This window comes from Sparus aurata, chromosome 6, assembly GCF_900880675.1.
Source record: "Sparus aurata chromosome 6, fSpaAur1.1, whole genome shotgun sequence".
Lineage (NCBI taxonomy): Eukaryota > Metazoa > Chordata > Actinopteri > Spariformes > Sparidae > Sparus > Sparus aurata.
Genome location: NC_044192.1, coordinates 25269137 through 25289377, shown reverse-complemented (window position 1 = coordinate 25289377; position 20241 = coordinate 25269137). Strand labels below are relative to the sequence as shown.

At 40.9% G+C, this 20241-nt stretch overlaps 2 protein-coding genes and 1 non-coding gene across 9 annotated transcripts in view; 2 read left to right on the top strand and 1 right to left on the bottom strand.

Annotated features, from left to right (window-relative positions):
- The window catches only part of LOC115583779 (tensin-2-like), a 32174-nt gene extending 27761 nt beyond the window's left edge, over nucleotides 1-4413 (top strand). For 4 of the 5 annotated variants that reach the window (XM_030420955.1, XM_030420956.1, XM_030420958.1 and 1 more), the window contains 7 exons: nucleotides 1044-1136; nucleotides 1338-1415; nucleotides 1602-1679; nucleotides 1881-2049; nucleotides 2265-2333; nucleotides 2670-2699; nucleotides 2876-4413. In XM_030420955.1, coding sequence (XP_030276815.1) covers nucleotides 1044-1136; nucleotides 1338-1415; nucleotides 1602-1679; nucleotides 1881-2049; nucleotides 2265-2333; nucleotides 2670-2699; nucleotides 2876-3020 — 662 coding nt within the window. In that variant the 3' untranslated portion in view covers nucleotides 3021-4413. The remainder of the gene's footprint in view (nucleotides 1-1043; nucleotides 1137-1337; nucleotides 1416-1601; nucleotides 1680-1880; nucleotides 2050-2264; nucleotides 2334-2669; nucleotides 2700-2875) is intronic. The other variant, XM_030420957.1, reaches the window with a different exon arrangement.
- A 2020-nt stretch (nucleotides 4414-6433) lies between these two features.
- On the bottom strand, nucleotides 6434-6505 carry trnaq-uug (transfer RNA glutamine (anticodon UUG)). Its single transcript has one exon. It is a non-coding gene; the product is annotated as a tRNA-Gln (tRNA).
- Nucleotides 6506-15129: 8624 nt separating this feature from the next.
- Nucleotides 15130-20241, top strand: part of LOC115583480 (vitamin D3 receptor B) — a 28485-nt gene continuing 23373 nt past the window's right edge. Inside the window, exons 1-2 of one of the 3 annotated variants that reach the window (XM_030420366.1) lie at nucleotides 15130-15296; nucleotides 16066-16140. The gene's annotated coding sequence lies outside the window, so the exon portion shown is untranslated. Of the gene's footprint in view, nucleotides 15781-16065; nucleotides 16141-20241 lie in introns of all 3 variants that reach the window. The other 2 variants (XM_030420365.1, XM_030420367.1) reach the window with 2 other exon arrangements.

Below are 20241 nucleotides of genomic sequence, written 5' to 3'. Positions count from 1 at the left end.
TTTTTAAACATTAGAAAGGCAAGGTGAATGAATTCCATTTAGCTGCTCCAGTTCAGTTTCAGGGTCCTGGTATTGTGCATGCTGACTCACTGTGACACTTTAACAGAACAGGACCATCGTTAATATTATTAGTAACACCTGTGTTCTGTCTACTTGAAGACCTCCTACCTTTCTAATCCAACTGCTGCGTGATCTCCATTTTCCTTGTTGTTTGCATTATGTCGGTGTGATAAAGCAAGTAAAATCCATAATAATAATGATTTAAATTAGGAAGGCAAATTATCTTTAATGGAAAATCAGCTACCTTAACAATCCATTATCGGTTAATCATTAACATGTTTTTTCCGTTAGAAAACTTTTACAACTACTGATGTGCTCTGTGTTCATTACTTGAATGATAAATCAAATACACAAAATAATGACATCATTTTAACTGTGAAAGTCCTTCACTATTCAACAACTCTCCCAAACAAAATCCAAGTCATATTGAATTAATTAAATAGCTAAAATGTAATAATATGATTAAATATCAAATATTAATATTTTATATATTTTTTTAAATAACTAAACTAAAATCATGTATTTCATTTTTATATATTTGATAAGCAAGTACTTTGTAATTTTGTACGTATTTTTTATGTTTTTTTCATTCTCTGATTGTTGGTAAATACATTCTTAATCAGTTAATTGATTTATGATAAATCATTAACATGCATATATGTGTTTTAGTTGATTAAAATAACTGAAAGTGTGGATGTAGAAATATTGTTACAAAATCTAAGGTAAGGGTACCAAACAGAATATTAAGTAAGAGTGTTTCTTGTTTCTTGTCTTGTCTGTTTGTGCATGAAATGAAAAACACAAATGAGGCATGGTGGTGATCAAAAAGTGACATTGTGGTTTTGTATAGTCGTCATAATCTCGTGTTTTTTTTTTGTGTTTGTTCATGCATACTTATAAAATGTGCACTGTAGCAAGACAGTCTGCCTTATTTTTGATCCTCTCCCCCTCCTCCCTTTTCACCCTCCTCTCTTCTCTCCCAGGGGACCCTCTGGAACAGCTGGTGAGACACTTCCTCATCGAGACTGGGCCACGGGGAGTGAAGATCAAGGGCTGTCAGAACGAGTCCTACTTCGGTCAGTTATGTGTGAGACACAATTGCCACAATATGTTTCACATATTTAAAGTCTTGTACTGACACCGATCTCTTTATTCTGTAAACCTTGACAAAGCGGCTTTATTGTTTACTACCTTCCCAGTCCCATATTTTCCTTCTCTTAATGCCTTCTAATCTGCACATCATAATCTGTTTTACCTATTTTCTCCTTCTGTCTCAGGAAGTTTATCTGCTCTGGTGTACCAGCACTCAATCACTCCCATCTCTCTGCCATGTGCCCTTCGCATCCCAGAAAAAGGTCAGATCAGTGTCACTTAGATGTCATGATTTTTATTCCTAAATTAAAAATGCTTGTTTTCAAATAAAATATATTCATTACAAGAGATTAAATAAATACTTCAAAGGTTACTTCAGCAGTTACAGACTGAGTCCTCAATAATTTAGACATTACTGTTATGTAACTGAAGACTATGATGTTTTTTAGACCTGGTTGGGGAGCTTCAGGAGATGCAGAGTGCAACAAACACGAGCACAGCCGCTGACCTCCTCAAACAGGGAGCAGGTAGTACATGAGCTTCTTATGTTCTTGCAGATTCTCTTGTTAGATGAGCTTCCATAGAGGATAAATCACATGTGGCACGGTATTCTAAAGTTCTTACTTTTGACCAGCAGAGGCTGCTCAAGCCTCATATTTTCATACTGCTGAGCCTGTAGAACATATGTTTTTGTCAACCCATTATTTCTCATCTCTCTGGTAAACAAGCTTGCAACGTGCTCTACCTGAACTCTGTGGAAACTGAGTCGTTGACGGGCCCCGAGGCTGTTTCCAAGGCAACCAAGTGTACTTTGGCTCTGAGTCCACGTCCAGCAGCAACGGTGGTCCACTTCAAAGTGTCCTCTCAGGGCATCACTCTAACTGACAGCAAAAGAAGGTTCATCTTCGACGCAACAAACCTCCTTTTCTTTTTCTTTTTTTTTTTAGAAACATTTAATAGGAACGGAAATGACTGCTAATCTTATATAAAGTGATATTTCTTACTGTGTTATATCTCTTATGCGTGATACAGTATGAGCACCAGTTTGATAGAAAACTTTCCAGATCATACTCTTAAAGCCAAATGACTCATAATGTTGTTTGTGTTTACAGGCTGTTTTTCAGGAGACACTACCCCATCAGCAGTGTGACTTTTAGCAGTCTGGACCCCCAAGACCAGAGGTGGGTCACTGAGACATATCGAAACACACACTGACTGTATGATTTTAATGAAAAACTAATTTTATATGTGATTCTTTCACGCGTTTCTGCCGATCATCTTTAGTAAAGGCAGAAGTATCTGTCTGCTTCCTGCTGCTGCTGCAAAAATACTTTCTGTATTGACTTATATTTCATAAATATAAGTTGTCTGTGATTTACCTGCCTGCTTTTTTCTGAGAGACGAAGCTAGATGCTAGTCAGTGCCTTGTCTGTATAAAACAGTCTCCATGTCTTTGTTATTCATGTCTTTTTCCTACGTTTTGTCCCTGTGTCTCTATATGTGTGCCCATGCTTCAGGTGGACTAATTCTGATAGCACGTCAAGCAAGTAAGTGCTTGTGTTACTGTGTGTACTTCGTATGCGAGTGAAATGATCAACAGGAAACAATGTGCTACTCCGCATGGCAATTAATCACATCGTTGCTCTGACTTCTTGAGTTTGTTTTGGTGTCAAATATTTGCCCTTGCATCTTCTGACCTCTTATGTGTCCTTTTTTGCCGCAGGATGTTTGGCTTTGTGGCGAGGCGGACAGGCAGTGCGACAGAGAACGTGTGTCACCTGTTTGCAGAGATGGACCCCGAGCAGCCAGCTGTGGCCATCGTCAACTTTATCAACAAAGTCATGCTGGGACCGCAGCTACACAGATGAGAGAGCAGGACAAAACTGTGGACTGTTGGGGGTCCGGGGGAGATGTTAATATGATTTTGACACGTTTTTTGTTTTTTATGAAGTGCGTGAGCGCGTCTATCTACACTTTTGCTTGCATTTGTACAGGTGGCACCACTGTGCTCGGCTGCACGACTGTTTTTATAACAGAACCCGGTTCTGGAAGATCAGTGCTCTTTAGAGCAAAGTGTTGTTCATGTGTCAGTTTACAGAGCAAACAGTTAGAGGGGAAGAGTTCAATAAGCCAAAGACTGACCTAACTTTGGTAACCTTTTGCCAAATGAGATTGGAATACGAGTTTTGTGGGATTTTGTTTGTTTGTTTGTAGTTACTGAAGTTATTTTTAACTGTCACCCAGTTTCAAACAGTTCACATTCACGAGCTGCGTGAGAGACAATCCATTTACCACACTGTTATTTGTATCAAAGTTGATGTACATGAACAAGTTAAAGCTAAAGGAAATCGTTTTAAGGTGTTCAGCAATAAAGAAGAATGTCAGAGTCACGTTTTGAGGTGCAGATGTCATGATTGCAATTGGTCCGTTGCAATGAGAGGAAGTTCTTGTATCAAAGAAAGAGGCTGTGTATTTTTGATTTATCTAAGGAGGAAACATCTTTTGCTGTATTTTAAATCAGTGGTTACATATAAATTATTCAGTATTAGTATTTGCTTCCCATCATAAATATACTACTAAGGTATATTTTTGTTTAAGTGATAACTGCAGATGTGGTGGTATAATATGCTCAACTACACTTTAATAAACACAAAGATAGATGATTTAACAAAAAGTTATGTAGCTACTTACAACACAACATTAAAAGGGAGGTCAGTCTTGAGACAAAATTAGCAGACGTAATGTAAAAAAGCGTGGATGCAACATGAGCACTTCTCCGTAGCTGCAGATGGTCAAAGGCCTTACTTTGTGAGATGTTAAAGGGCGTCCTTTTCATGCAAAGATTTCAAATGTCTGCAATGTTGGTGATGTCATTATTAAAAAGAGCCATTGCAGAAAAATCTCCATATCACGGATTAGTCTTGGCGCTGTTTATGTCCTTATATCCATGGTAACACATGATGAGTGAGTCATGTTTTAGAGGGGAGTTTCACTTCAAGCCAAAGATTTCATTTTCGTGTAAAGATATTTCAGCGTTTGTTTTTTTAGCTTTTTCTATCAACTCACTTGTGTTGTTTGGTATTCGTGTGTTTTTCTATAAAATAATACAGTATTTAGATGACATAAGCACAATCATTATTTTTCACAATGGATTTTTATGTAAAAGAAGTAATATATTTTAGTCATCTGAGGTGGTGAGAAGGATGGTTTATGTCATATGCAAAAGGAAACTTTAAGTAATAAAAATCCAATCAAATGCAAGTGTGTGTGCTTCATCATTTACTGGTTTCATGTAAAATCCATTTTGAGATATTGTATCACTTACTTGCATACCCAGTTTGTCTGTCTTGCTAAAAAGCAGGCAAAGGTGGTAAATCAGATTACATTGACTGCAACACTTGACTTTGTGTATGATCTTACTCTCAGCTTTTGCACTTACCAATCAGACTGAAACAGCATGACTCATGCATTCTGATCTTCTATTTTTGAGGTTTGACAGCAGTTGGTATCCTTGACCATACATTACTGCGTCCTGGATTTAAACTTCCTCAATCTGCTGTTTCTTAAAAATGTTGTGGAATTAGTCCCTGAGCTCTCATACTCGCCCTTACTCGTTCTGTGATCACTGCCTGTCTCGCTTCTGCATATTTTCTGCATGCTACTAGGATGAGCTCTCCTACATATCCTGATGTTCTCAAGTGCTTTTTCAACATCACGCACCCACTCTTCATTTACATCTTCCTCCAGCAACACAACACTGCCTGTCTTCTCCTAAATCTCCTTTGGTATTTGGGGCTGCACAGTTAATAGAAATATTGTCAACATCACAATGTAGCTGAGTGCAATATCTAAATTGCAAAATCTGCAGTTTTTTGATAGACACAAAATGTGTGACCAAACAGCATCATAACCAAGTACTGTAGCACTGCAGGGATGTCCTGGGCTAAAAATCTTGCTCACAAAGATGTAAGAAATCATGTTTGTTTGGTACAAACCCCAACAAATGTCACATCATTGGGATTTAAATCTACTGATCACTTATTGATCTTTAAAAATAATCACAATCAGATGTTTTGGCCATTACATGCAGCCTTATTTGGTATGTTGCCCACTTTTTTCTCAATAAATATTGGCATCTTTCCTTTAAACTCACTGCATTCATCCAACTCCCCATGCTACATGCAAATAGTATCAACAACTTCTTTCAGTGTTTTAATGTATTATTGTATGTATTATTTAATCTTTTCGTGGTAACGTCTTACCAACTGAAGTCAGAGCGCTCTTTGATGAAATAGCCTTGAGGATGAACTACATGGGAAAATCAGTCATGAGGGTTGCAGGGAGTGACGGCGAGATCGAAAAGTGGCTAAAGGTATGTCGATTGCTGCTCAACGGCATATACCGATCCCTAGAATGGCATACAGATTCTCGGAGTGGTATATACCGATCCCCAGACTGACATACAGATTCTCGGAGTGGTATGCTGCTATTATGCCGCTGTTATTCCACCGACACATGACGGTATGTGCCACTTGAGATTGTTACGGCACTGAGAGACTGTTGGATGGGCACCGCTCCCTGATGAATATGCAAATGTAATGCCACTGGGCTGGTTTGACGACAAGTGCAGCCGTAAACATTAATAACACGCTAATATTTGCCATGTTAGCTAAGGTTAGTGCTTTCATTAGCTTTAAGTAGGACATTTAGACATATTGCTTTTCTATCATATCGTATCGAGTCCCACGTGTAATTACTGTCTATATGCCTACAATCCCAACAACATAACATTACTTGCAGTACAGTGTTAAGTTAGCATTGTCAATAAAGACACAAAAAAAAGAAAAGAAAAGTATATGTTTACGGCTGTACTTGTCGTCAAACCAGCCCAGTGGCATTACATTTGCACATTCATCAGGGAGCGGTGCCCATCCAACAGTCTCTCAGTGCCATAACAATCTCAAGCGGCACATACCGTCATGTGTCGGTGGAATAACAGCGGCATAATAGCAGCATACCACTCCGAGAATCTGTATGTCAGTCTGGGGATCGGTATGCCATTCTAGGGATCGGTATATGCCGTTAAGCAGCAATCGACATACCTTTAGCCACTTTTCGATCTCGGTGCTACTGGAGTCATACTCAGACGTCTGATCTAAACCGTACAGCGACATGTTTCATTTATGCGGTCTATTTTCGCACGGGCTACTGATACTTAATGTCCGTTCATCAAAACAACTCCGTTTTAAGGCTTTTAAAACGGGTACAGGTTAAAAGGATGAGGTCCCACCGAGATTTGAACTCGGATCGCTGGATTCAAAGTCCAGAGTGCTAACCATTACACCATGGGACCAACTCCGCTACTCAGGGCTACAGGACAATATTCATAGTTGATTCGTAGTTAATTTGGATTTACATTCCTCATACACGGTCAACTGTTATGTCTTACCACACAGTGACGTTACACTATAGAAAAGATTACCCCTTATAATAGAAGTGTCAGCGACCCCCTGTTCTGCCGTTGCTTGTAAGCTAACTAAAGCTAACCTAGCTTACTCCGGTTGGCTAAGAAAACTCGCTGTCTGTGGTGACAAACAGCAGCGTCGGTGTGTAAGATCACAGGCAGCCTGTCCTAAACGAGCGCCTCCATCTCCAGATAAAGAATGTAGACCTCTGTTGTCTAACCGAGCCTGTCGACATGTGTTAGTATCATCAAACACACTATACTTAAGGTTTGACAGTCACGTCAATCGCTCTCAATAACATGCTCTGCTAGCTAGCTTCTTGTTATCCGATTGCGGTTTCTCAAAAATAAAAGCTTTGTTTTCAAAATAAAAGTTTATGTTACATAATTGATAAGGTTTCAAATTATCTGTAGTCTTATTTTAATCTGAGTTTGTAGACAAAAATGTGGTGCAGCTACATTTTAGTTTATTTCATGGAAGCAACATCCAATTGGAAGCATGCCGTTGCTGAAGGCTGGACCACAACCCCTTCATTAGTTTGATTTGATCTCATAATCATATGAAGAAAAAAATAGTCATCTCAGAAAAATGACAAGAGAAATGTGTACAGCATATCCGACGAGAAAAAGTAAATAAGAATGGCTTCAATAATTACCACCCAGGTGCTTTTAAGTGACCTCCACTGCTCTAGCAGAGCTGCTATGTGAACATGGGTAAAATATTGTTTGTGCTGATTTTGTGTAAATGGGTTTAGTTGGTTTGTTTGTGCATTACACACAACCGAGAAACAAAAACAGAGACTGTTACTATTTCACAAAACCTAACTAGTGGCCATGTCATGTCATGAGACCACACCTGGCCTCTGTTTTTGTCTCAGCTAAACACCTGTGAAGTTTCATGACTGGATCCTGACCAGATATATCCACTGACAGACAAGCATAAATATTAACACCTGCAAAAACAGCCTTCAGTTTAATCTAAAATACACACCTTTAAAATATCATGACTGCATCTCACACAGTTATAACGCTATCAGGCTGACTAAATCTGTCCACAGAGAGACAGAAAGACAGACAGACGGAAGGACAGACATATAAACACCTGGTGAAGTACTCAAAACCTGTCACTATGGTAGTCCCCACTACAAAAGGTGTCTCCAGGACCACATTTGACCATTATAGCACACATACAGAACCACAAAGTGAAATCATTACCAGCTGACACTGTCCTGGTTTATACTTCTCAATGGTATATATCAATATTGTTCCAGCTGGCTGGATTATTTCTTTAATATAGTTTGATATCCTATAATATCATGAGAAACCTTGTTGTTTTTTGGGGTTTTGTTGTTTTTGTTTTTTTTATTTATTGCAAAGTAACACTAAAGGCCCAATTTAGGTTTGGTTGCTTGGAACTATAGCTCAGCTCAAGTTTCTTTTACTGGCACTCAGTGCACCATGGCATCCTCTGTAACATTTTGAAAAAATGCATCACTGTGAGATTAAGTACAGTAAAGTTATTATAGCCCCGGGACCCATGTGTGATAGCGCCGTACAGTAATGGACAAATAGTGGTCGTGTTGTCCCTCATCCTTCCAGAAGATGGAACTAGAGGGACTGTAATAGACCGGGGTTGTCTTCTGGTTTACTCAGATCTCCATGTTGCAGCTCCTGGGGAGCCTCTGGATGAAAACAGTAGGTAGTGGGACCGCAGTATGAGGTTTCAGATTATTCTGTCTCTGAATGAAAGATCAAAGTTAGTCTCACCGCATCAGTAAATTTGAGAACTGGCTCATGTTGCAACTGTAATAACTGTTTTCAATAAGACCTGTTATTTTTGTACTTCATAAAGTCTAAGAGCCCCAGGAGTCCAGGAACAGATTCCACCCCCTCCTGGTTATCTTCTGAGGAATTATAAAAAGAAAACTAACCTTTGGTCTTTTGAGTAAATATTTGAAGAGGACAAAGGAATTCCAACAATGTTCAAGATTGCATTGCCACAAAACAAAATCTAAAAGATATCTGTTTGTTTGAGTGAAAACACACACGCTCACACAGGACAAATACTAAACCTCTACTCACACATTAACACAGTTCGTATGTGAATCATTTACTTTTACTGCAGTAATAATAATACACTCTAGGTTCAATACAAATAAAACAAACTATTTATTGTGGTTAACTGTTATGCTTTGATGAGAAAAAACATGTTATTATAAACTTTATTACCACCTTATGCCTTACAGCATGGGTCAAATTAAGTTCCATACGTAAGTACAGTTTAAAGTTGGATATTTCAATTTAGTGATACTTGATAGTTCAACCCCACTCATTTCATTTTAAATGATGCAGGTTAAACTATGTCTGTCTGTGGAGGCATTTTGTCAGCATAATAGTGTCGCAATTTCACAAGATGCAGTCTTGGAACTTCACAGGTGAGTAGTAGTTGAGATCAAAAATGAAAGCCATGTTCGTATATAGGTGTGGTCCACTCTAGAGTATTGACTACTCATCTAAAAATGTAGTAATCACTGAGGAGCACTCCTGGGTTAGAATGTCAGCATGTTGACAGGCGTCTCGGCTGATGTAATCCCATCATGATTGTCTATCATTTAAAAATCATTTTGATTGTATAGTTCTATATTTATGAAATGAGGGATTGCTAGATGGGCAATTTACTGTTTTTTTGTGCTCTCCCATCCATGACTCAAAATACATGCCTGTTATGCTCAAATGCTCAAAGGATAAAAAATATAAACATGGGGCTTTGAAATACATCTTAAACAAAAACTGTCATCTCTTGCAAACTGTTATCCGTTGTATCAAGAGCTCTGTTTCTGTTTCAAAGTGCACTTTAATCCAATTGCAGATCACATATCGGCACCAGACAGCAATGAAATAACATAAAATAAAGTGAAATACTACCTTACAAAGCATAACTTTGTTATACACTACCAATCAGTCTAAAACAGAAACATTTAAAATACTATAAAACAGTACACTGAAGACAGACAAAGGCAGGATATGAGCACGTAATATCTGGTAATGAACTTAAAGGTCTCTTGGCATTTAGGACGATGATGTCCTGAACCTGTTGGCTCTGGAAATAACACTCCAGTAATGTTTTCAAGAGGGTAAAAGACTGCGTAGTTTGTGGCCTGGGATGTTCTAGGATGATTCTGTGGGCCTCCTTCAAGTGTCTCCTGTGGTAAATGTCCTGGAGGGTTGGTCCTTTATTGCCTGTGAGAAGCTCTGCTATTTACATCACCTGCTGCACAGCTTTACAGTCCAGGGTGGTGCAGCCTGGACACCACACAGCGATGCAGCTGCTATAGATACTCTCAGTGTAACACAAGTAGAAGGTAGTGAGGATCTACGGGGCCGTGCTGATTTTGCATGTCAACATTATTCAGTATCGCCAGAGGAACTTGAAAGTGCTGGCTGTCTCTATTTAAGGAATGTTAATGAGAACGAAGGGTGTTTGTTCCCCGTCCACAATTAACTTCTTCACTTACTTTCCTGGCACTGTATTTAAGGTTTGAGGTTCAAAGTTAATTATCATTCTACAACACTGGGTTGTATAAGGAAATGTAGGTTGTAGTTCCTTTATGCTACACAAGAAGATTACAATTTTTATGGTGAAGTGTTGAAGAGTTCAGGAGTCTCACAGCGTGAGGGAAGAAGCTGCTTCCTAGTCTGCTGATACTTCTGCATCTTTTGCCAGAGGGCAGCAGGGGGAACAGTGCAGACACCTCTCCTCATTGATGTCACTGATGCTCGTTAGATGGGTACAAATGAGGTTCAGCGCAGTTTAAATCACCCGTAGAGCCATCCGGTCCTCTTTCCTGCAAGAAACACACCAGTTTGTGATGTGTCCAGTCAGAATGCTTTCTATTTCTCCTCTGTAAAAGTTGACAAGAACTTTGCAGCAGAATTTAGCTTCCATAAGCTTCCTTCAGAAGTCAGTAGGTGTGTGTCTTTGCTGCTTTTATTTTCTAAAATCAACAATCTGCTCCTTGGTTTAGCTGACGTTAGTCTGTGGATCATTCCTTGTACACTACTCTGCAAGACTGCTATTTTCTTAATTTTCCTACGAACTGCCACCATTGTTTGTAATGATGGAGGTGTCATCTACATACTTCACAATAGAGTTCTCTTGAGTACAGTTACTTGTGTACAGTGTTAACAGGAGGGGGATGAACACATATCCCTGGGGGGCTGAGCACTTAAGCAGAGGAGATGCGACTGCCAGTCTGAACTGTCTCGGTTCTGTTTGTGAGAGTGATATCTAGTTGCAGAATGTTTTACTCAAGCTCAGAGTGTTAAATTTTCCAGTTTAATGGGTGAAATGGTATTGAAAGCTGAGCTGAAATCAACAAACATGTATGATGTAGCTCTTCTGCCATGTATGCAGACTTAACTACTCTTGACCACGACTGACATATGACCATGTATGTGTATTTAGAAGTCATACAAGAAGCGTGTTATTCCTAACAGTGCCTTTGTTTTACAAATACCCTTTTTTAGATGAAATTTTGCTGAAACCAGACATAATAAGATTTTCTTTGTCTTATCATGCAAACTCAGTGAGTGACTATGCTAATGTCTTTGGTGTTATTCTCAAGCTGATGAAAGTGTGGCGGCTGTGCTGCGCCACAGTTATGTGTGATCACGGAGTACTGGCATGGACTCGAGTGCCGAGAATTAGTGGAGGATGTGCCAATCTTCACCACCAGTGGTCTGCCTGTCAGCAAGTCCAGGATTCAGTTGCACATGCTCCCTGAGGCTGACGAGACTCATACTGAATGCAGCGCTTGTAACAACAGTACTCTCACATGTATGCTCTTCATGTCCACATGTGACCGGGCAAATATGTGTATCCATAGCTGATGTTTTTGCTCCGTGCAAACCGCAAGCCGTCCAGATAGCTCAGGGGGAGTGAGTCTTTGTGGGTTTTGACCAGCAGCCCGTGGCATCTCATGATGACAGGCGTAAGTGGAACAGGGTGGTAGTCCCTCTGGCAGGATATCCTGGGTTTCATAGGCACAACATGAATGTACGCTGCATTGCGCTGAAACAACACAGAGATTGATTGTATCCTCGAGGACATCTGCCAGACGATCTGCACATGCTTTCACAAACAGTGCAGAGAGGCTCTCAGGTGCGTTAAGTGGGTTGGTGCACCTGAGGGCTCTGCTCATGTTAGCTCGTCACATAGTGAGTGCTCTCAGACAAACTGTGTTCGTTCTTATTGTACAGCTTGTTTGAGAGGAAGGCAGGTACATGTGACGCGCAGCTGGGTGGCTCTGTGACTGTCCTCAAGGAAGATTGTTGTCACGTTTTGTTCGTTGATGTTTTTACTAGATGAAATCATTTTGTGTCTTATCTGACTAGATGAAGCAGTGTGTACGTGTGTGTGTGTGTGTGTGTGTGTGTGTGTGTGTGTCTTGCCTGGATACGGTCTTGTTAAATCAGACTATAATTTGTGCTTTATTGTTTTTGAGTTACATTTTTGTTCCCTGACAAAAAAAAAATCAATTTTCACTCACATGACTTGTTTCATGTCTGTTTTCCTTCAGTCACTCTAGCGAATCAGTGGTTCATTGTCTTATCAGAGTCAGAAAAATTCTATTGATTCATTTTATTGATAGGGGTAAACTGTTACGATGCAGTTGCTCCTTCTAGACTAGAAATGTCACGCTATAGAGAGATTTTAAGAATAATATAAATAGAGTAAGTAATAAGAATAAGGAAAAATAAAATATACAGACAATAATATTTTCTATAACTGTAAAACAAAAAAACAAAAAAATCTGTTAATTAAAATACAAAATAGCTCAAAATCGATATGTAAGAGAGAGTAATATTTTAAAGAAGATAATAGTATAAATAAATGTATGCGTTGCATTCATTTGTTTGCATAATAATGGATCGTTGCTCCAATTTACGAAAAAAAAAAATGCATCTCCTCTAAATCTGCAGCCACATTACTACTTGTATTTAACTGATGATTACATGCCCCGTACTACACCGTAGAACAGCCTAAAGTCAAATATGTCTGTCCTGAAGGCATGTGCCAGTTTATGCTCTCTTACTATGCAAGTTATTTATGTCTCTACACCAGTGCCACGAATACTAATTCCTGTAGTTTTAGTAGGTCAAGTGTTTCTGATTTATGATTTCCACTGCTCTCTTGGTTTCCAGACAGCAGGCCAGCTGACTGCAGAGGGCCGGAGCATCTGAGGACACAAAATGGCCGGGCCAGGATACATGTCTGACATGGGTGTTGTGGAGCCAAGTAAATCCCTGTTAGCTGTACGGCTTGATCCAGCGCTGGTGCCAGACTTGGAGACGGCCCAAGCCACAGGACAAGGATCAACTCTCCATGAGCATGAACCTAACACCCACACGCTTTACTACTAGTTACTGCACATGAATCAACAGTTAACAAGCTTATGACACATGTCTAAGGTGCTGCGGAGGGGGGGAAACTGGACATGACTGTTGACACTGAACTTTGTACATGCGTGCTTGGGTTTTATGGTGTGGTCCTAATTATTGAGTGGTTTGTACACAGTGGGAACAAAATGTATCAGTGTTTAATGTGGAATGGACCGGGATATTTAGGGAATGTTTGTTGTGAAACTTCTCGTCGTGGATACAAGGCACTGCTGGCAGGGGACTTAGAAAGTGGACAAGCAGTGTGCGACATTGTGTAGCTCTTGCCCTGTGCTGACTGTTAGATCAATGCAGGGGATTAATGGAGGGCTTGTGAGAGTGCAAAATACCTGATACACATCAGATAAACAGAGAGAGCCTGTACAGACATTTTTTTTAAATTGTCAGAGGGGTAGGTGGAATAATCTGGTCTCAGATTACACTTTTTTGGTTATTACTGTCATCTGTTTTTGATGTCGAGTCATTATCTGTCTCAGGAATTGGGTGCACTGCTGTTTCTAGTTTTGATTTATTTTCCAGCCAAGCTTAAGCTGTGTCATTTTGGAGGAGAAATTCGAACTCCGATCTTCAACATTTATAATATCAGTATATATCGGTAATGATACAAACTCAGAAATATGTATACTTTTTTCCCCCCACAAGTGAATAAACAAGCTGGTTTGAGAGGAACATAAGGTCCCAGAACACTGTTTGAAGCTAGAAAGATGGAAGGGTCCACCCCACATATAAACAAAGTAAAACAGTATGAAATTGTGTTGTCCTTCAGGGTCAGTTTGTATATTCATGGAAACAAAGAGTTTGTAAGTAATCAGCCACTGGAGATAGTTTTCTCCTGATAAAAATGTCTTCCCCAAAACTACATAAAGACTAAAGACTAAAATAAAGATAATTTCCATGCGGCACAAACAGATCGGATAGGGGATGGAACAAAAACAGTACAATAGTAGGACTCTTTGTATTTTTTAGGGTGAAATGCGTTTTATTAAAGCTATCACTTTACACAATAAGGTGGTTTGGCATTGGAAAACGCTACTGTTGTATCATAACAAATCCCCAATCATTCGCACAGCCGAGATCTGTCTTCACTTCACAGTGTGCGCAGTCCTACCTCTTGTTTTCAGGCTGCAGCAGCAGCAGGAGTAAAGAACCATTAGTCGGAAGAGGATATATGGGACCGGATAAGGCCCTCCTCTCCCTTTCCTTCTCGCCTTCGTATCTGTCGCCTTTACCGTGTTTACATTATAGACACACCCCTGACCTTCACCCAGGCCCCCTCCGCTGGCCCCCCCAACACACACACACACACACACACACGCGCGCCCACACACCAGAGCTCCTATGTGCAGGCAAGCGTGAATGAACAAATGCCATCTAAATAAATAAGCGAGATAAGAGATGTTTTGTTATCTTGGTGAAGCGCAGAAAATATCAGCGCTATATGCCAAGTGTGATCGTGCGGTGGAGTTGTTTAATCGTCTATTTTTAGCCATGCTCGGCCATCTCTCATGCATTGCAAATGTATGGCAAGACCGCCATGCAGCTTTCCAGCCTACCACTGTACTGCAGAGTAGACACACCCCTCCGATACGCACGCCTCGCTGCACACATTTGCAAAGTGTCAAAGGAATAATGAAGCAAATCGCGTAAAATAGAAGATTCGGGACGGGGGAGTGCTCCCGTTAGTGTTTCGTCTGCGTGTTATCGATGGTGATGGTGTTGTGGGTCATTTAAAATTCAAACATAAGGCGCAGAGAGTGTAGTTGCAAAACAAAGGCACTCCGCTGCAGAGGGAGACGATCTCAAAGGGATGATCTCTCCCTAAAGAGACGCCACACCGCCTCTAATCTTAGCGCGGTAATCCTCAGCGCGAGTGCCCGTCGATTCAGAAATCAGAGGCAGAAACGATGTTGCTTTAAACCTCACGCGGTCAAAGTTGTTTACCTCTTCGTTACCTCTGACGTCACGACACACCCCTGTTTGAGGGGGCGGCTCCCCGCCATACAGGCACCGGAACCAACCAAAGAGAGCCGGACTGGGCAGAAATGCCACCAATCACGGCGCAGGAGACACGCCAAGCCCACCTATGATTGGTTACCGGAGGGGCTGGGGGGGAAATCCCTCTTTTCCCGTAGAGTTCCTCGAGAGGGGGCGGTGCATAACAAAAAGTAATGGCCATCTATTTGGGTCCTGAAGAAGGAGGGGTATTTCTCGTCGGACAACCGTAGGTGTGATTGAGTTTTATTCATGTTTGCGCGTACGTTCTCCCCGTCAGTGATACCCAGTCGCGCCTCGGCCGTTTGTCCGTTGACTGTTGGTCGGCGGCGGCCGTAAAACGGTTAATACGCTGGCTGAACTTGGTGCCGTGTTTTAGGGTTAAGGCTTCCAGCTAGCCACGCTAACACGTTAGCTACTACCAGCGCCGCTGTGTGTGTGCATGTGTGTGTGTGTGTGTGTGTGTGTGTGAGAGAGAGAGAGAGAGTGTGTGTGAGCCAACGTCTGGAAGGGCGGACGAGTTTGACGTTTTCTCCCCCAAGTCTCCTCACATTTCTGAGTTTAGTGCAACGCGGTCCACTCTGCTCAGAGCTAAAAACCCACCCAGTCAACATGGAGGGGACACACTTTGCGCGAACATGAAGACGACGAGAGCCGTCGACTAAAGAGGATTAAAAGCAACTCGGTCTTGATGGGGAAAAAGTTGAGCTGAGGTATGAAACTCGCATGCACAGGAGGAATGCTAAAGTCAAGACTTGAGTTGTTGGTAATTTCTGTAGACCAGGATCACACAAGAAACCGGCTGAGCACAGTCGGAGTGTGTTGTTTAACCAGTGTGTTTGCCTGCGTTAATCGCCTTACTGCTGTATGATGATTACCCTTGAGTGTGTACGTTTCCGTTGAAAATAAGTCAGTGTTACATAAACAGAGTAACTGCAGGTCAGGTATGGGCCCACTCAGTGACTTGCGACATGCCATTTTGCTTTTGTATTGAACAGGATCAACAACTCGGGATATACTGAAGAGCGGTTTCAAGTCTTACCTATTTGTTCAAGGGCATGCTAACATCTCAGGTGAGACCCTTCTCTTTTCACTGTGAAGTCGTACCTGCTGATGTGCACCCTTGTTCATAATGATAGTTTTCGACTGTGAAAGTGTCTGTTCACACGTAAATAGTCCCTAATGTCGCTTTTGAGTTACAACCTTTTTGAACAGATGTCCAGTGATTGTTCACTTCTGTTTAACATTGGTAATCAGAAATACATTTATTCTCATCATAGATGGGAGAAGAAATCTCTTAAGAACAAGGTACTGTAATGTATGAGCAATTATCAATATAGCCTTTAACAGGGCTGTGATATTTGCATTCTAAAGTGATAATATTTACAGCTGTGAATTAGAAATATATCACTATTTTTAAAAGTTTGTTTAACTCAATGTGACCTGTCGATATGTGATCTAAATCACAGACACTGTTAAAACCAAAGGACTTATCCCTGACTTTCCGCCCTGTGTGATAAAATCTGCAGGACCGAGAAGGAATTTGTCAATACAGTCGTAGAGGTATTGGGGGTTTTGTCAGTCCCAAAGAGAGCATGTTTAGACGCCTTCAATGACACAGGGTAATGTAATCTAAAATTTTGCTGATAAACACATGAGAAAATAGTGATAACCTGCAGTGATCTTAGCTACTCAATGTGATGTACAGTTACATGTGCGACAATTTACCTGAATGTGGAAGGAGTTCTCCGTCACCCCCACACACACTTGCCACAGTAGTTAGAACTATTAATGTTTATACAAGTGTATTTTTACACGTGAACCAACCACTTCTTAGTGGTGGAGAACCGAGCTTGTAATGACATCATTACTTACTATGAGCGTCTTGTCTCTTTTAAAGTCTGAAATTAAAAACAGCCTGGGGCTCTTCTTTTCTCTCTAATACTCATCACTTTTAAAGAAAACGTGCCAAATACAGCGAACAGCAAGGGGTGTGTAAATCTACCTATTTTCCCGGTGAGCTCGGTGCTGTCATTCTTACACCTATCCATTTCCGTTTATGAAAGAGTTCTACCCTTGTTGTTTAGATATCAGCTTTTTAATTTTTTTAATTTCTGCAGTTTACCTTCTCAACGACTTAACAGACACAAGATCAACAGTCACACGTGTTCCTTATTTAGATGATGTGGAACTTTACGAGAGAACATGTGTTATTTAGGACACCAAGGGAGACTTTACCCAAATGAAGACAGAGTGTATTTTAGCCTTTAAAGCTGTTTGTAGTTGATTCGTCAGGGGGACTTATCTACATCACAGGCTTGGTTTGTGTCTCTATTGACCGCAACTGTGTCAGGTTGTTCATGGAGCGGTGTGCTGTTGTAATGGTACAGTCCATTAGGTCTTCTGTACAGTGAAATACACTGCCCCTCCCCCCTTTCGTGACTACAGTAATTGGTCGCTTCCTCTCACATGTAACCCTATAGAAAGAAAGAGGCTGCTGTACTTCACTGTATAGAACCACTTGTTTGTACTCTGTATGTGCATGCATGCTGTTCGCCACATATGTCCTAGTTGCCTTTGAGACTAATGAAGTGTTAACTTTCCCCCTAATGTCCTTCGGTCCGCAATTACCGCCCGTGGTTGATGGTTTCTAGGCCAAACACATCACACAGGTAATATTTGTTGTATGTGGAACAGAATTTATGCAGAAGTAATTCTTCCTTCAAAGCAAAATATATGTCACTGTTTGACATGTAGGGCAGGGCATGTACAGTAAGTACAGATTTACGAGACTACAGATATTTTTTTTACGTAATTTTGATGTAATTGTTTTTTTTCTCCTTTCAAAAGTCAGGTTTTTATTAATACATACAAAAGCCAGTAATTTCTTATATTTCCCATTTTTTAAAGAGAGTTATTTCCCTGAAAGAGAGACAGCATTTTATGGAGGTTATATAACTTTGACTTGTGGGCTAGTGTTTGCACCCACCTTAACCACATGTCTCTTGTCTGTCCGGTTCTGTCCAGTTGGCCTTCTGTGTGCGCGACTCTGTGTTTTTCGAATATGTGCATTCTCTATCAAATTCAGCATGGACATAAACTGGGTTTTCGGTGTGTGTTGAAGTGGGCCTCTCCCTGCCTCGTCTCTTTCCCCTCTCCAGAGTCCAGCAAGGGGCCCAGTATAAGGGGGCAGGCTGCCGTCACTGCCTCTCTCTCCCCTTACAGGCCAGCACTGGGGCCTGGGCAGGGGGGGAGTGGTGCAGAGACCATAGGGTTGGACACGGGACATGGGACCCCCCACCCCACCCCTTCCACCCCAGTTTAGCCCATCCTGTGTGGGGCACAGGTCACCTTGTCATGTGCTATTACTGCTGCTGTAACATGCTCCCTGTGATCGTAGGAAAAGAGCATGAGATAGACCCACGGAGGCTGCAAGAGGGAGAATGAGAGAGAGAGAGAGAGAGAGAGAGAGAGAGGGAAATGAAAGGACAGGACTGGACTAGTCTGCTCAGCCAGTTGTTTAGCTGCATTACAGACTCTGTTTGTCTAGTTTGTTGTTGACAGGTCGGCATTGTCTAGGAATCATACAGAATCTTTAACCTTTATGCTGTAACAGTTAGGATGCTTAAATTTAAATATACTGAAAAAATGCTTTATTTTCAACAAAATCATCAGGTGTTTTAGCTACACAACCACTCATCTAAATCAAAATACATTTAATATTTGAAATTATGCAATCCCATCGCTATGCAAGTGTGTCTCCTGGCGTCAAAATTGGCAAAAATTGAATAATTATTATATATGTCCATATAAGTTTATATGGACATCTGGTCAAGTTAATAAAGTGACAATTTGCATCAATTGGTGTACGTATAAAGGAATTGTGTAAACTCATTGTCCACAATTAGATAAAAGAAACACTTTATATGCGATGATAAAGGATTCAAGAGTCTGGAAATGTTTAGGTAAGGTAACTTAAATGTGCTTGAAAAGTTCTTGAATTGAATTTCATGTACATACGCCGATTGTCTATTTTTCCTTCTTCTCTCTATCTGTTCTTTTCATGTATTTTTGCTGAGTATATTTCTAAACACCAATCAGATTTGAATTGAATTTCCTCTGTCACAAATGTCAGATCTTGTTTTTCTCTTGAAGGTACTTGTTTCCTTCATCCTTACCATCCTCTTTCTTTATAAAGTTCCCCATTTCACCTCATTTTGCCGTTATTGGGGCCTGTATGTAGTTCTATGTGCGAACCACAAGCCCATGTCTTTCCATTGCAGACCCAGCTCTCACTGCAGCCCGGGTCATTCCAGAATTGATTTGTTTTATGTCTCTTCTGTACTCGTAGTGACCCAGCCCGAGGTATGCAGTAAAACACATCGCCTTATGTTTTCTCCCTTCTCCCTCCACCACTTCTCCCTGTCTCCTCTCTCTCTCTCTCTTTCCTCCTTTAAATCTTTCTCCCACTCTCTTTTTTTTCCTTTAAGCGAAACTTTTGGCAGCATGGAACAATTTCAGAACCATTTGTGGGATTGCGTCATGTGATGTAGACACAGGATGCTCATTGGACTGTCAGAGGGGCCTCCTTCTCCCACTCAGGCGTTCCACAGCAATCCCTCTCTTTCTTCCAGCGCTGTTATAGGTCTGGATGTGATTCCGACTCTGACTCCTATGTGTTGGGATGTGGTCTGTAAGCTCATTGCTGACATTCTTGGGACGTGATGCCAGAGGTTTTTTATTTCCCGCTTTCCCCTTCTCTCTTCTGCACGTCTGCGTGCAGTTAAAATGATCCCTCCTTGAAATGCTGTCTGGATCCTCCTCTTTACCCACTTTGTTATATCGTGACCCGGCCTCAATCGTATTTCATTTCAACGCCCAGGCACTAATGGCACCACTTAATTAGGTTTGTTAGTCAGTGGGCGTTGGTGCGGGGTGGGTTTTCATAATCGCTTGATATTGACTTTGATGAAAGTTAATCTAACATCTGGGCTGCAGTCCAAATCTTTTTTGCAGCTGAGGTCTCAATTATGTCTTTTCTGTAAGTAACAAGGCACCTGACAAGGAAAACCAATGGCCACTTTCCTGTTTGGTAATCACATACTGAGACAATGGTGCAGCTGCAAATGAAATGGCGAAGGGAACGGAAAGAAAAAAGCTACCTTTTGAGAGGT